Consider the following 16192-nt stretch of genomic DNA (forward strand, 5'->3'; position numbering starts at 1 on the left):
ATTTGCAATGATTAATACTAAAATGTACAGTTATTTATGAGTGATGATAATCTGAATTCCTATAAAGATTTCCATTTGACCCAACATATCAGTGGTTATGTGTGTTTTTGGAGGAGAGTGTGAATAAGCTGGTAATTTGTCTTCCAGTTCATATGTGTGCATGTGATAAAGAACCATACAATTAGGTAGGTGTTATAAATAGGATATGGCAGAAAAGACATCCCTACTCAAGTTTCCAAGATTTTATAGCATATGCCCAGTCGAGGTTTGCTACTCTTTAATTTTGCCTTTTGGGCTAACCAGCTGACGCCCAGTTGAAAAGACTTATGTTCTTATGAGGCCACAAAAGCCTTAATGTTCAGTCTTCAGCTACCTCAGATTTTGGGGAACGCCATGTACCATCGGCAGCTTTAGTCCCTACCCTCTAATGCTAGCGCTCATCTATCAAACTTAAGGCTGAGAGTGAAGGAAAGGAAGCTTCCAGATAAACATACAGCAGCGCCTAAACAGCTAATCACTCTAGGCTTCCGCTTCCAGGCCCTATAATTAGAAGTCCTTCTTTTCCTTGTATTCCCAGATGACGCAAATGCTTTTTGTGGCTTGGCACCTCATTTGGGGCGTGGGTTTAGTTTATGGCCAGGCTGGAGTCTGGTTTAGTCTTCTGATGCTGCATAAATAGTTCTCAAGCCACAGTCTACTCTGTACAAGTTTTTCCTTTTATGTATATCTGCTTTTTAACTTGTTTTCTAGAAAAAAAAAAAAAAAAGCTTGTCATTTCTTCCTGCAGAATGTGTGCAAAAGAGGAAATTATAAATTCAAAGGAAGCATATTATTGGTATAGTACTACACTAGCTGTTTCCTCCTTTCCTCTCTATAAATTTTTTTAAAAAATTATTTTAAAGTTTTGTCAAAAAGTTGGACTTATTTCTGAGTTATATAAGCTGTATTTGCATGAATAAGTGGAAGAAAACGTTTTGAGACAGGATACAGGAAGATAATCAGGATAGATTTTCAATGGCTAATTCTCTTAAAATTTGAAGTTGTTTTGCATGCCAGTTTGAAAAACTCGCAGCATGTTGAAAAGTTTTTATTTGTGATTATCTTTCATTTGCAAAACAATAAGAGTCTTGATTTGGCTAATCGGGACTACTATGTGAATGCTAATTATGAGCAAATCATTGATACGCTAATAAAAGAAAGTGAAGTTTATGTTCGGGAATGAGTAATATATTTGTGCTATAAATACAAGTGCATCACATTTCCTGTCGTAATGATGTTTCCTCTGAATTGTTTTTCATGTGCAGAAATGATTTTGTTGTGGGAATGTGGAATGAAAACATAGTAGTAGAATTGTGACAATTCAGACTTCCTATAACTAAGCAAAAAATAGGAGTCAAGACACACTGTCCACAAAACAGAGCATGTCCAATCTTTGAAATTTATTGTATGAATGACAACAGTATTTATTGACCTCATGCTGATAGCTATGCACAGAATGGGAGGTAATGTTAAATAAATTGTTCTAGATCTCAATAAATGACACAGTTCATCATCTTAAAATGTATTCTCTTGGAAATAGCCAAGATACTGGCATCTAATATGCTATTTTTTAATCAAATATAATGACTGGAGCTGTACCATATGTTAGCCAATAAATAGAAAACTCATATATACTTCACCTTCCCATATAAAGGCCCACTTTATCTTTCCGCAGGTGCTTGATATTCTTTCAACAAAGAGATTTTAGGAGTTACAAAATATGATTTTGCTTCTGTTTCTCACAGAAAGCAAATATATTCTGGACAAAATATTAACAAACACACGAACATTTTAATATGTATATTTTAATTTCTGGAAAAACCAGTAAAACCAATAGATAAGTTAAAATTTTGTATTAAAAATAGTGAAATTATCTAAAAAAAGAGAAGGAAGCAAGAGCAGATAAATAAGCAAAAGTAAAAACAAAGGTGAAATTTAAAAGAGATAACCAACAAAGACCTACTGTATTACAGAGACCTCTACTCAATATTCTGTAAAATCCTAAATGGGAAAAGGACTTGAAAAAGAATAGATCCACGTATAACTGAATCACTTTTTTATATACTTGAAACTAACACAGCATTGTTAATCAACTGTACTCCAATACCAAGTAAAATTTTTTAAAAAATCAAGGGGAAAAAAAACACAGGGGTACAATCAGAAAAATAGTAAAAAGTAACAAAATGGTAGATGTAAATCCAACCTTACCCACAAGTTACACTAAATGTGAACGGTCTATAAACACTAATTAAAAGTTTGAGATAGGAATAAAAAAACCCAAACTGAACCCCAGTTATTATCCAAACCAGAGTCATTTTATAATTATATTGACTGTGAAAGTAAAATAATAGAAAAGTATATATCATGCATACATCAATCAAAGCAAAGCTGAAGTAGTGATATTAATACCAGAGAAAGTTGGCTTTAGAATAAAGGAGACACTAAGGTCAAAATGGGACATTATGATAAAAGAGGTGATTCACCAAGAAGTTTTAACAATCCTAAATGTGTATGAACCTAAAAAAATAGGGCTCAAATTTAGGAAGCTTATATAACTGAAAAAAATATCCATAACTATGCTCGGAGATGTTAACTTCTACTCAATAATAGAACACAAAAGTAGGCAAACAAGGATGTTAAAGATCCAATAAGAGTATCAGTTAACTTAATTGACACTGAGAATACACCAAGTGTTCAGGTGTACATGGAACACTCAACAAGATACGTTGTTCTGAGATATAAAACAAACTTTAATTTCTTATCATAATGGAGTTAAATTTGAAATTAGTATATGAATGATAACTGGAAAATACCCAAACATTTGGAAACTAAATAACATATCTTCCTGACAAAGTGATCTAAGCTTCAGCTTTTAAGAAACTTGAAGAAATAGAAAATAAAACTAAAGCAAGGGCAGTGAAGGAAATAGTAATAGAGGGTCATGACAGCAAAAGAAGGAAGATAAATCAGTAAAACGGAAAAGAGAAAACCAGTGACACCATAATGGTTTCTTTGAGAAGCTGTAGCTAGACTGACCATTGAAGAAAGGAAATGGCCACCCACTCCAGTGTTCTTGCCTGGAGAATCCCAGGGATGGGGGAGCCTGGTGGGCCGCCGTCTGTGGGGTCGCACAGAGTCGGACACGACTGAAGCGACTTAGCAGCAGCAGTAGCTAGACTGACCAAGAAAAAAAGAGAAAGGATACAAAATTTCAATATCCTGAATGAAAAAGTGGACATCACTAAAGACCCTACAGACTATTAACTTGAGTTACAGAGAGTAATTCTTCCAAGAAAAAACATTACAATATATTTTCATTATAAAAATTATGTTACATTTTATATTTACAAAATTTAAAGAGAAATTAAATTACTATATCTAAAAGTCTTCACACAAACACAAAAAAGGCCCACATAGTTTCACTGGAAAATTTTACTGGACATTTGTTAAAGTCTAGAAATAAAAGGAACATTATGCAACCATACCAGCTCTACCCTAGTACCAGAAACAGACACACACAGTATTAGAAAAGAAAATTACAAACCAGTATCCCCCAGGAACACATTCACAACAGCAAAATAGTAGCTAATTCAGTGCAGCAGCATGTAATAAAGGATTCTGACAAAGTGGCATTTATCCCAGAAATGCAAGATTGTTCCACATTTGATAACCTTTCATTATTAAAATGCACCATACTAATTGACCAAAGAAGAAAAACCACATAATCGTCTCATAGGTGCAGAAAAGCATTAGACAAAATTTGACATCTGTTTATTATTAAAACTCTCAACAAATTAGAAGTAGAAAATAATGTCCTTAAGTTGATACAGAGCATTTACAGGAAATCTACAACTAGCATCATGCTTAAAGATTGAATACTTTCTTCTAAAACATGGAACAAGGCGTGAATATTGCCTCTCGTCATTTTTGTTTACCTCAGCAAAAATAGCAGGTCAAGAGAAAAAACAAGCCATGTAGGTCATGTAGTGTGGAAAGAGAAAAATCAAACTATGTCTATTCACATACTGTAGGTTTAGAAAGAAAATTCCATGTATCTACATAAAAGCTCCTAGAATTTGTAGAGTGTGTAGGTATGCACACAGTTCAGTTCAGTTGCTCAGTTGTGTCTGACTCTTTGCCACCCATGGACTGCAGCACACCAGGCCTCCCTGTCCATCACCAACTCCCAGAGCTTACTCATACTCATGTCCATCGAGTCAGTGATGCCGTCTAACCATTTCATCCTCTGTCGTCCCATTCTTGTCCTGCCTTCAAGCTTTCCCAGCATCAGGGTCTTTTCTAGTGAGTCAGTTCTTCGCATCAGGTGGCCAAAGTGTTGGGAGTTTCAGCTTCAGCATCAGTTCTTCCAATGAATATTCAGGACTGATTTCCTTTAGGATAGACTGGTTCAATCTCCTTGCATACAGATATTTATATAAATATCAGTTATATCTCTATATACTGCCAAGGAAAATTTGGTAATTGAAATAGAGTACCAGTGATAGTAACACTAAGAAAATACAATCAGTGTGCTAAAAGACAAAAAGGAAGACATATCAAGAAATATGTGATGTTCATAGATCAGATGACTCATTATTGTTAAGATGTTTGTTATCCTAATTATGTAGATATCGAAAAGCTGAATCTGTGTTTGGAAAGACAAAGGAATTGGAATAGCTAAAACAATCTTGGAAAGGTCGGAAAACAAGGGCTTGTTCTATGTGATTTCCAAGTAATAGTAAGTTAAGAAAGTGTGATACTAGTGAATGATAGACACAGATATCAATGGAACAGAATAGGACTTCCAGAAAAACACCCATCCTAATATGGCCAGTTGATCTTTGGCATGTTGACATTGAATGTAGAATAAAAGATAGATAAAAGAGGATAAAGATTAGCCTCTTCCCATGGCAGATGCATGTTGATGTATGGCAAAACCAATACAATATTGTAAAGTAAAAAAAAAAGATTAGCCTCTTTAAGAAATCCTGCTGAGACAATTGAACATCATTTTCAAAAAAGATAATTTCTAATACCTCACACTTTGTACAAAAATTAACACAAAATTGATGAAAGACCTAAATGTAAAATATAAAACTGTGAAATTGAACAGGAAACCAAAATTTTTGTGACCTTGTGTTAGGTGCATAATTCTTGGCCATGACATCTCATCAAAATTTGCTTTGTGAAAGACAGTAGGGAATTTAAATAAATAGGCTAGAGTGGAGACAACTTTTAAACTGGTGAATTGAGTAGGGTATTATTAGCTGTAGTAGTACTCAAATTGGAATTTAAAATTCAGGTTTTGAGAAATGGAAAAAGTGAAAGTGGGTTTTAATTCCACGGGGGGAAGTCTTTCACATTCTTTATTATCAGATTTGCTATTTTAAAATGCTTGTGAACTCTGTGATTCCAGCATTGTAAACTTTTCTCTACTAGTTGTATGAGAACATCATAAAACCTTGACATGTAAGTATGTCACTATACTTGAATACTGATGTGACCTTAAGGTTTTGTATTCACACAGGAAAAAAGTCTTGTGTTTTAATTTTTTTTTTAATTGTAGGAAGTTTCTTATACATTTGGTCACTTTTTCCCTTCAATAATATTTTAAAGTATGATGAGTGCCTTGTGAAAATATTTTATCCACATACATAATGGTGTTTGTTTTTACCCCTTTTTGGTGTGTCCTTCAGGAATGCTTCTAGTCACAACAGATACCCTTGGCCATGACTTCCACGTCTTCCAAATTTTGACTCATCCTTGGTCCTCATCACAAAGTGCTGTCCATCATTTATATACTCTTCACAGGGGAGAAACTGAAGCCAAAGTAAGTTGTATATTTTTTCAGAAGGTGTTTTTTTTTGTGTAATATGGCATCTAATCCAGAGGTTATTTGTATCATACTGGAGCTTAACGTTAATGTTGGTGTGTTCATACAGTTTTTTAGACTGGGTCAGATAATTAAGAACTTTATCCTATTTTGACCCAGTTAATAACATAAGCAGTAGGTGAACAATGAACACTGATAAAACAGAAGTTCAATTTATTGTTCTCTTCCTGTCCTAAAACCATTTTTTTGTTTGTTTTCTTCAAGTCCAGTCTATTAGGCATATATTCTGCAATCATGCTGAAGTAGTTATGGGTGAAACGATACGATATGTCTGGTTTGCTTTTGAATGTTCTGGCAGAACAAAGTAAACTAAGACATAAGTTGAAAACAATATGCAAAATGTTAATAATTGTCAAAGCTAGGTGATGTTGATGGTGGTGGTTCATTATAGCAGTCTTTAGATTTAGTGTGTATTAAGAAATTCCTCTACTAGAAAGTAAAAATAAAGCAGTACCTTTCACCAACATTATGCTGTTTTACTCACTTTTACTGTTTTATAGCAGACTTATTGTTCATTTTTGAAAACATTTTCAGCTATTGAGCATTTTCTTATTGAAATGCATTTTAGTTATGGGGTAATATAAAGAATATTGAGTTATATAAAAATATTTTGAAGTTATATAAAGAATATTTTTAAGTTTTTAATTTGAATTACATTGAAATTACATTTTAATGCAGTTAGAATTTGCATCATTAAGTATAGAATTTTTGCATCTAGGAATTATTACATTTTAAAATTATTATTGCTGAGGTATAATAGGCTATATATTGTTTTGTATTAGATTTGTGTTTTCCTGCTTTGCTGTACTCTATTTTGAGATCTAATACTTTTTCAGAAAAATTTTTCTTGTATTTTGCATATAGAAGGTGAAAGTCGCTCAGTTGTGTCTGACTCTTTGTGACTCCATGGAATGTCCATGGAATTCTCCAGGCCAGAATACTGGAATGGGTAGCCTTGCCCTTCTCCAGGGGATCTTTTCAACTGCATTGCGGGCAGATTTTTTACCAGCTGAGCCACAAGGGAAGCCCAAGAACTCTGGAGTGGGTAGCCTATCCCTTCTCCAGGGAATCTTCCCGACCCGGGGAATCAAACCGGGGTCTCCTGCATTGTGGGTGGATTCTTTACCAACTGAGCTATCAGGGAAGCCCTTATATAGAACATACTTTCTGACAAGTATTATGGTAATTTTTGACCATTTTCAGTTTTATTTTTGTTATTGCATTAGTTTGGAACTCTAAAGCGATATGTAATTAAAAGTAATAATTGTGGTCTTTTCTTTGTTAATAGTACCCCCTATTTTTAAACTTTGTATCATGCTGTTTTGATTACTTTAGCTTTGCAATATAGTTTGATATTGGGAAGCATGATGCTTCCAACTTTGTACTTCTTGGTCATGATTGCTTTTGTTATTGGGGTCTTTTCTGGTTCCTACAAATTTTAGGACTGTTTTCTAGTTCTGTGAAAATGCCATTTGAATTTTGATAGAGATTGCATCGGAGAAGGCAATGGCACCCCACTCCAGTATTCTTGCCTGGAGAATCCCAGGGATGGGGGAGCCTGGTGGGCTGTCTATGGGGTCGCACAGAGTTGGACACGACTGAAGTGACTTAGCAGCAGCAGCAGCAGAGATTGCAGTGAATCTGTAGATTGCTTTTGATAGTGTGGATATTTTAACAGTATTGGTTCTTTTAATTCATGAGTATGGAATATTTTTTCATTTATTTGTGTCTTCTTCAGTTTCTTTCATCAGTATCTTATGGTTTTGAGTGCACAGGTCTTTCACTTCCTTGGTTAAATTTTCCTATGTATTTTATTCTTTTAAATGCAATAGCAAATGCTTTCGGCTTTTATGAAAGCGCTTTCAGCTTCTCACCATTGAGTATAATGTTAGGTGTGGTCTTGTCATATATGACCTTTATTATGTTGAAATATATTCCCTCTGTACCTACTTTAATGAGTTTTTATCATGAATGCTTGTTGAATTTTGTCAAATGCTTTATCTGCATCTATTGGGATGGTCATATGATTTTTATTTTTCATTTTGTTGATGTGGTGTGGATCTCAGCACCTAGATGCAGACTGATTGAGAGCTGAGCCTTCAGACTGCAGCTTTTAAAGTATGCAAATATACTGCTTTCAGGGGAAGACTGGGAGAAGGACATTTTTAGTCTGCTGTCTTTGTGCTGTGGCCTGCGTGGATAGTGGGCTAGGAGAAGTCACTTAAAACTATATAAATATCCCATTCCTCATCAAACTTTTTATTACTTGTTTTATTTACACGTATCATTTGGTTGAATAGATTCTTTGTTAAATGAGTTATATTCATTCAAAAATTATTTTAGTACTCAGAACAGTCCGGATTTGGCCTGTTGGAGCCTATTAGTTTGACAGCTATTAGCTTGACATCTTTGACATCTATTAGCTTATAATATGTACATTATTCTTTGACAGTGTGCTTACATTCTGGCACAGTGAAGTTGCTTTCTCCTGTTTAATAACCATTTGCTGTTATTGCTTTCGTATGGAAGTTTTCAATTAGGTGAGCATTTTAGGTAAAGATTTACTATTTCACTATAAAATGTTCTGCTGGGCACATGTTATTTCTTTGAAAAGATTTTTTTCATTGATGTATAGTTGATGTACAGTATTATATAAGTTGCAGGTATACAGCATAGTGATTCACAGTTTTTGAAGGTTATATTCCATTTAGAGTTACCAAAAAATACTGGCCATATTCCCTGTGTTGTACAATAAAGGGCATGTTTTATTTCTTTACATTTTTTAACAGGTAATTTTATTTGTTTATCTTTGGCTGGGTCCTCATTGCTGCGTGGGCTTTTCTCTAGTTGTGGCAAGCAGGGGCTCCTCCAGTTGTGGTGTGTGGGCTTCTCATTGCGGTGGCCTCTCCTGCAGAGCACGGGCTCTATGGCACACAGGCTTCAGGAGTTGCCCCACGTGGGCCCAGTAACTGCAGCTGCCGGGCTCACTAGTTGTGGTGCACGGGTTAGTTGTTCCATGGCTTGTGACGTTTTCCAAATCAGAGATCCAAGCTGTGTCTCCTGCATTAGCCAGCTGATTCTGTACCACTGAGCCACCAGGGAAGCCCCACATTTTATTTCTTTATTGTTTTTTAATCTGCGTCCTATCCTCCCTACTTACTAATATGCTCTACCTCAACTGTAATCTCCAGTAATTTGAACATTTTAAGCACCCACACCTTTTAAAAAATTTATATCCATTTTTGATACCTCTTTTGCATTATTTGTCATTCAATTTACCTTTATTTCTAACACGGAAACAGAGATCTTGCTTAAGCTTCTTGGGGTCTCTCATCCATAAAACAGTGCGCTGCACATGGACAAATGTTTGTAGGTGCTAATATTTGCTAATGCCAATGCTATTCCTATTTAACAGGTAGGAAAACCAAATAGGCGTTATTAAAATTGTGTTGTTCTATGTCACATCCTATAATTTAGGAGATTGGAAATTTTTAAACCTTAAACATAAAGATCTAAGGAAACACAATTGATAACCATAAAATTAATTTTTATAAGTGTATACTGAAATGATTTTGAAATGATATATAAAATTTAATACTGATGATGAAATCTGTATGGCAAGTAATCTGTCTGTCTTTGAGTATTTTAAAATCATGTCATTCTGGAATCTTCCAAGAACTCTGAGGATACTTTAATCATGCAAGGAAAAAAGGATCAAATATGTGGATCTAATTATGTTGAATTAAGTTGTTTTATGATCTATGACTTGGGATATCCTCTGCATCTGACAGTAATTTTCCTCATAAAGTACATGTGTAGTTAGCAAAATATTCTTAGTTTTCATCAGTAAAGTCATATGTAGTAAAACATTACGGTATTTAAAAATATACTTCTGTAAAGTCTTACCGAAGCTGACACTAGTAGTTTTTGTACTTAACATGCTAATTTTGATAAATGGTACACTTGCTTTGGAAACCTCTGTGTATTAGAAACATGTTACTTCTACTTTATCAGAGCAATCCTGCAAAATGGTATGATTAATATGTTTAATTCTCAAGGAGAAAAGTACCTGTGTGTGAATGCTCAGTCGTGTCTGACTCTTTGCAATCCCATGAACTGTAGCCTGCCAACCTCCTCTGTCCATGGGATTTCCCAGACAAGAATACTGGGATGGGTTGCCATTTTCTTCTCCAGGGGATCTTCGCTACCCAGGAATTGAACCCACATCTCTTGTGTCTCCTGGGTTGGCAGGCGGATTCTTTGCAATGGTCAGTTCAGGAAAAAACAGCCTGGGGTATAGGAAAGGGGAACCCAAATGGAGTCTAGACTCCCTTTGTTGATGAGATATTGGTGAGTCTAGGAAGACCAAGATCATGGAGTTCTCAGGACTGAGCAGAGAGATGAAAGCTACAAAGAAAAACCCTTGAGATCTGCCGAGAAATCTGCAACCATGGGAAGAACCACTGTCATACCAGTAGGAAGAAGTAAAATTACATTAAAGATGACATACAGAAAATCTAATGAATACCACAAAAAGTTAGAACTAATGGGTGATTTTAACAAGACTTCTGGGTACCAAAACCATATACTAGAAACATACAATTGTCAATTAAAAAAAAATTGTTAAGTTAAAAACAATGAGCATATCACATGTAGGACTGTATTCTAAAACTGTAAAACATCACTGAGAGTAAAGATCTGATTAAATAAAGAGTTAAACCATATTCTTCGGCTGCAGTACATAATATTGTTAGAATATAATTTCTCTCCAAACTGATTTGTATATTCAATGCCATCTGCATTAAAATCCCAGCAGTATTAAACATTTTTGATAAAAATTAATAAGCTATTTCTCAAATTTATATATAACTGCATAGGACTTATACTGGGCAAAATAATATTGAAAAAGAAAAAGTTGGAGCATTACCTGGTAATTAGACTTATTAAAGGTATAGTAACAGGCACATTTCCATACATATGTAGAATTGATTTTTGACAAAGGTGCAAAATGAAGACAAGTTAGTCTTTTCAACAGTGGTAATGAACTGACTGGGTATTTATGTGTGAAAAATGAATGTTAGCCCATGTCTCATCCCATATACAAAAATGAACTCATACTAGACCATAGATTTAAATGTATAAAATCTATGATTGTAAAGCTTTTAGAAGAAAACACAGGAGAAACCCTTTGAGTTAGACTCAAGTTGTCTGGTATCTACACCACATTTTAAGGGAACTCTCAAAAAGTGAATGAGTGGAGGAACTGGCTCTTCCACACAGTGCTGTTGGGAATGTACAGTCGTACGGCGACTCTGGAAAATAGTTTGGCAGTTTCTGAAAATCTGAACATAAGCTTGCCATACCACCCAGCAACTTCAGTTATGGGGAGTCCGTAACAGAAAATTCACATTGTATACAAATTTACTGCACATTTCTTTCCTGTGCTTGTCATAACAAATTACCTTAAAATAACAGAACAAAACCAAATGGCCTTAAAATAACAGAAATCTATTTTCTCTCATTTCTGGAAGCCCAAAGTCCAAAATCAAGGTGTTGGCGAGGCTGCACTCCCTCTAGAGTTCTAACAGAGAGTCTGTTCTTTGCCTTTGCCAACTTCCAGTGACTAAACATTTCTTTGCTTACAGCTAGATACCACTCCAGTATTTCCCTCTGTGGCCTCATTTCTTCCTCCTCTTCTCTGTGTCTTCTCCTCTTCTTTGTGTCTTTTAAGGGTACATTAAATAATTATTTAATATCATTAAATGATTCCGTTTAATATTAGCACTGATAATCCATGATAACTTCTGATCTAGATATTAATCATGTATTTTGTCATACAAGATAATAGTCACTCTTTGTACTATAATGTACTGTATGTAGGTCCCACAGATTAGGATCTGGGTATGTCTTGTTTTGCGCACTGTTTACTTCATTACAGTCCTCCCTCTCTGAACCCTCAAATTCAGGATAATTTCATGTGCAAAATACGTTTACCCCATACAAACATCCCTGGAAATCTCAGCACATTACAACATCAGTTCTTTTTTTGTTTGTTTTTAATTTTGTTTTATTTTTAAACTTTACATAATTGTATTAGTTTTGCCAAATATCAAAATGAATCCGCCACAGGTATACATGTGTTCCCCATCCTGAACCCTCCTCCCTCCTCCCTCCTACCTCCCCATACCATCCCTCTGGGTCGTCCCAGTGCACTAGCCCCAAGCATCCAGTATCGTGCATCGAACCTGGACTGGCATCTCGTTCTTAACAGTAAAATCTCTTTAAAATATCATCAGACTCAAAGTTCCCATCTCCTCATCAAAATTATCCAAATTAGGTGTAGTTATCACCTTATGTATGATCCATCCTGGAGCAAAATTCGTTTTGATCTGTGTAGGAGAAGGTATAGAGAGAATGAGGCAGAAAAAAATACATGGAGAAATAAAGATGGGAAATGTTCCAGATTTAGTGGAAGACACATTTTGAATATGACAAAGCTGAAGTTTAAGAATGACATAGTAAACTTTCTGAAAACCAAAGCAAATCTTGAAAGTAGCCAGAGGAAAATAACATATACAGAGAAAAAACATTTTCAAACTGTTGACTTCTTATCAGAAACCATGGAAGTCAGAAGGCAGTGGAATATCTTGTTTAAAGGACTGCAAGAAAAAAGTACTGGTAATAAAAAATTGTCCATCTAGCAAGAGTATCATTTAAGAACGACGAAGTGAACAGTAAACCTTGCAAGTCCACACTGTTGTGCAGGGAGAAAGGATAACCAGAGCAAACTTGGATATTTTGGAAGTAATGAAATATCCAAGAAATGATCAATTTCATAGTAAAGAGGATTTCCCCCCTTTCTTAATTCATTTAAAATATAAATGTTAACATTTTAAATTTAATGTTAAGATACTTTATATGTAGGAAATTTAAACATTTTCTGGGGCTCATATTGTATACATGTAATACATATGATAGCTATAGCATAATACCATTTGTGGTTGGGTGGGAACAGGTATATGGAATTATACTGTTCCAAGGTTCATTTGTGCTGTACCTAAAAAGACAAAACTTCATTTAAAATGGAATTCTAAAAAAAGGTTTAATTAATTCAAAAGTAATTTTGCCGAAAGGGAAGAACAGAGACACAAGACACAGGATAAACAGAAAACAAAATTAAATAGTACATCAAAATTCAACCATATAAATCATATACTAAATATTAACATATTTCAGCCTAAAGAACTCCAAACTAAAGGGACAAATTACCTACTAAAGATTGTCTTTGAGTCTTTAATATGATGATGGTTAATACATGTTAAAAGGTATGTCATGCAAATAATAAACATATGAATATTAAAAATTTGACTGTATTAATATAAACTAAGAAAGAGGTTAAGACAAAAGATATTACCAGCGATATTTCACAATGTTCAAGAGTCAAATTATCAGGAAGATTTAGATGTCTGTGCACCTAAAACTAAGTTTAATAACACTTTCTAAACATTTGATGTGGCTCAGATGGTAAAGAATCTGCCTGCAATGCAGGAGACCTGGGTTTGCTCCCTGAATTGGGAAGATCCCCTGGAGGAAGGCATGGAAACCCACTCCAGTATTCTTGCCTGGAGAAGCCCCATGGACAGAGGAACCTGGTGGGCTACAGTCCATGGGGTCGCAAAGAGTCATACACGACTGGACAACTAAATACATAAGGAAAAAAGGGCAGATCTCTGAGCAGTCCTGTTAACTATCTTGTCCTGAACAGCTAACCCCCAACACCTGTAGTATATTTATGCTTTTAAGTTGTGACATCTTGTATACTTTGTATGAAGGAAGCAATGGACAGTAGATGGGCAGAGATGCATAACTGATGAATTTGGATGGAAATCTATGCAGGGCAGGGCAAAGTGGATACGATGAGCAGCTTGACTCTAGCCTTCCTCACCAGTGGCTCGATTCGCACCTTGGGCCTTAGTGACCCAGATTCTTCTGTTACCAGCCATGATGTATTTGTACAGCTCCTGGCCCTAAAAGAGGGACATCTGCAATCTGCCAGTATATAAGCTCCTTCATGGCACACCAGACCATTGGCAAGGCCATTGACAGATGCCCACGTTTCAGTATAAGTATAGCATTTCTAGTAATAGTCCTTAGGGGGGTTATCTAAAGCAGGTATCCACAAACTTCTTTAAAAAGCCAGAAAGCAAAATAGCTCTGCATTCTATATGTTTTCTGTATTACCTGTCACTGTAGCACAAAAACGTCCATACAGAAATGAATGGGCATCACTGGCCCACAGTTATAGTGACTCCTCAATAAAAGCAGAGGCGACAGCTTTCCATTATCCTGCTGTGCTGATTGATCCTTATGTTTGTCTATCCCAAGTTTTTGTTGGTGCTGTGCAGCTGCTCTGGGCCTGTGGACACCATCACTGTTCATCTTAGCCAAACCATCAGTGAGTCAGGCATTCAAGGGAAACTCTGTGATTCAAGGGCTTATTGAACCACTGGCATTGCTTCAGGCAGTAGAGTAGGTGATAAAGTAGTTGTAAAAACAAGGTGCTCCTGGGGGTATTCTGGAACACATTCTGGAGTATACCCTTCCCACTTGACTAGCAATCCCTCTTGGAACCTTCCACCACACTCATCATTGGATTGGAATTGACTTGTCCCAGTACGGGTCTGGAAAAACCACAAAGCTTCCATGAGTCAGTTGTTCAGTGACAAGAACCCAGAAGCAGGTTTAGTAGCTGCCATCTAAAAGAGGGAGTGTACTTGGATGCTGGCTCAGGCAGGTGGCGATGTTGTACTGGGATAACACCTCTGCATGCTTTAGCAGCCATTAAGCCTCCACCTTCACTTTTTCCTTGGATTCTGATGTGTCTGTTACATAACATGGGAAGAAACGGAAAGGCCAGTAGGTGAGCCTCTATGGGCTTCCTTCTTCATGGCAGAGGATGCCCCCCCGACACATAGAAGCATGTAAGTACAATCAGTTAAGCCATTAATACTAGTTGTTCAGTTCAGTCACTCAGTTGTGCCCGACTCCTTGCGACCCCATGGACTGCAGCACCGCATGGCCTCCCTGTCCATCACCAACTCCCGGAGTTTACTCAGATTCATGTCCATTGTGTTGGTGACGCCATCCAACCATCTCATCCTCTGTCGTCCCCTTCTCCTCCCTCCTTCAATCCTTCCCAGAATCAGGGTCTTTTCAAATGAGTCAGTTCTTCGTATCAGGTGGCCAAAGTATTGGAGTTTCAGCTTCAGCCTCAGTCCTTCCAATGAACACTCAGGACTGATCTTCTTTAAGGTGGACAGGTTGGATCTCCTTGCAGTCCAAGAGACTCTCAAGAGTCTTCTCCAATACCACAGTTCAGAAGCATCAGTTCTTTGGCGCTCAGCTTTCTTTATAATCCAACTCTCACATCCATCCATGACTACTGGAAAAACCATAGCTTTGACTAGACAGACCTTTGTTGACAAAGTAATGTCTCTGCTTTTTAATATGCTGTCTAGGTTGGTCATAACTTTTCTTCCAAGGACCAAGCATGTTTTAATTTCATGACTGCAGTCACCATCTACAGTGATTTTGGAGCCCCCCAAAAATAAAGTCTGTCACTGTTTTCCCTTCTGTTTGCCTCGAAGTGATGGGAGCAGATGCTATGATCTTAGTTTTCTGAATGTTGATTTTTAAGCCAAGTGTTTCACTCTCCTCTTTCACTTTCATCAAGAGGCTCTTTAGTTCTTCTTTGCTTTCTGCCATAAGGCAGAAACTGCCACTAGTTATACTCATGAACATAAACTACGATAGTACACCCGCCTGTGGCTCAGTGGTGAAGAATCTGCCTGCCAATGCAGGAGACTCAGGTTCAACCCCTACTTTTGGAAGATCTTCTCGAGAAGGAAATGGTGACCCACTCCAGTGTTCTTCCCTGGAGAATCCCATGGACAGTGGAGTCTGGCGGCCTACAGTCCTTGGGGTCACACAGAGTTGGACATGACTGAGCAGGCACACTCGCATGCACAAGGTCACTTTAGTTCTCTGAACTGTGCTTAGGCTTTGCTCTAGGATATTTTTTACTTCTACGCGGGTAAGGGCTGTTTCCCCTTACACAAGGACATGGACTAATGTGTTTAAGGTGCACATGCCAGTTTTTCCAGTGACAGCTGCCAGGTCATCTCATTATCCCCTGTCTCTGTGGCCGGGGAGGCTAGCCTGCAGATACTATGGGAGCAGCCAGGAGTGTTAGCCTTTTTT

At 36.6% G+C, this 16192-nt stretch overlaps 1 protein-coding gene across 42 annotated transcripts in view; it reads left to right on the forward strand.

Annotated features, from left to right (window-relative positions):
- Positions 1–16192, forward strand: part of BCAS3 (BCAS3 microtubule associated cell migration factor) — a 591361-nt gene that overhangs the window by 198514 nt on the left and 376655 nt on the right. For all 42 annotated transcript variants that reach the window (XM_086360515.1, XM_086360531.1, XM_086360537.1 and 39 more), the window contains one exon: positions 5736–5869. In XM_086360515.1, the coding sequence (XP_086216641.1) occupies positions 5736–5869 (134 nt within the window). The remainder of the gene's footprint in view (positions 1–5735; positions 5870–16192) is intronic.

This window comes from Bos grunniens, chromosome 19, assembly GCF_055505025.1.
Source record: "Bos grunniens cultivar Pamir isolate PY7600 chromosome 19, Bosgru_T2T1.0, whole genome shotgun sequence".
Taxonomy (NCBI): Eukaryota; Metazoa; Chordata; class Mammalia; order Artiodactyla; family Bovidae; genus Bos; species Bos grunniens.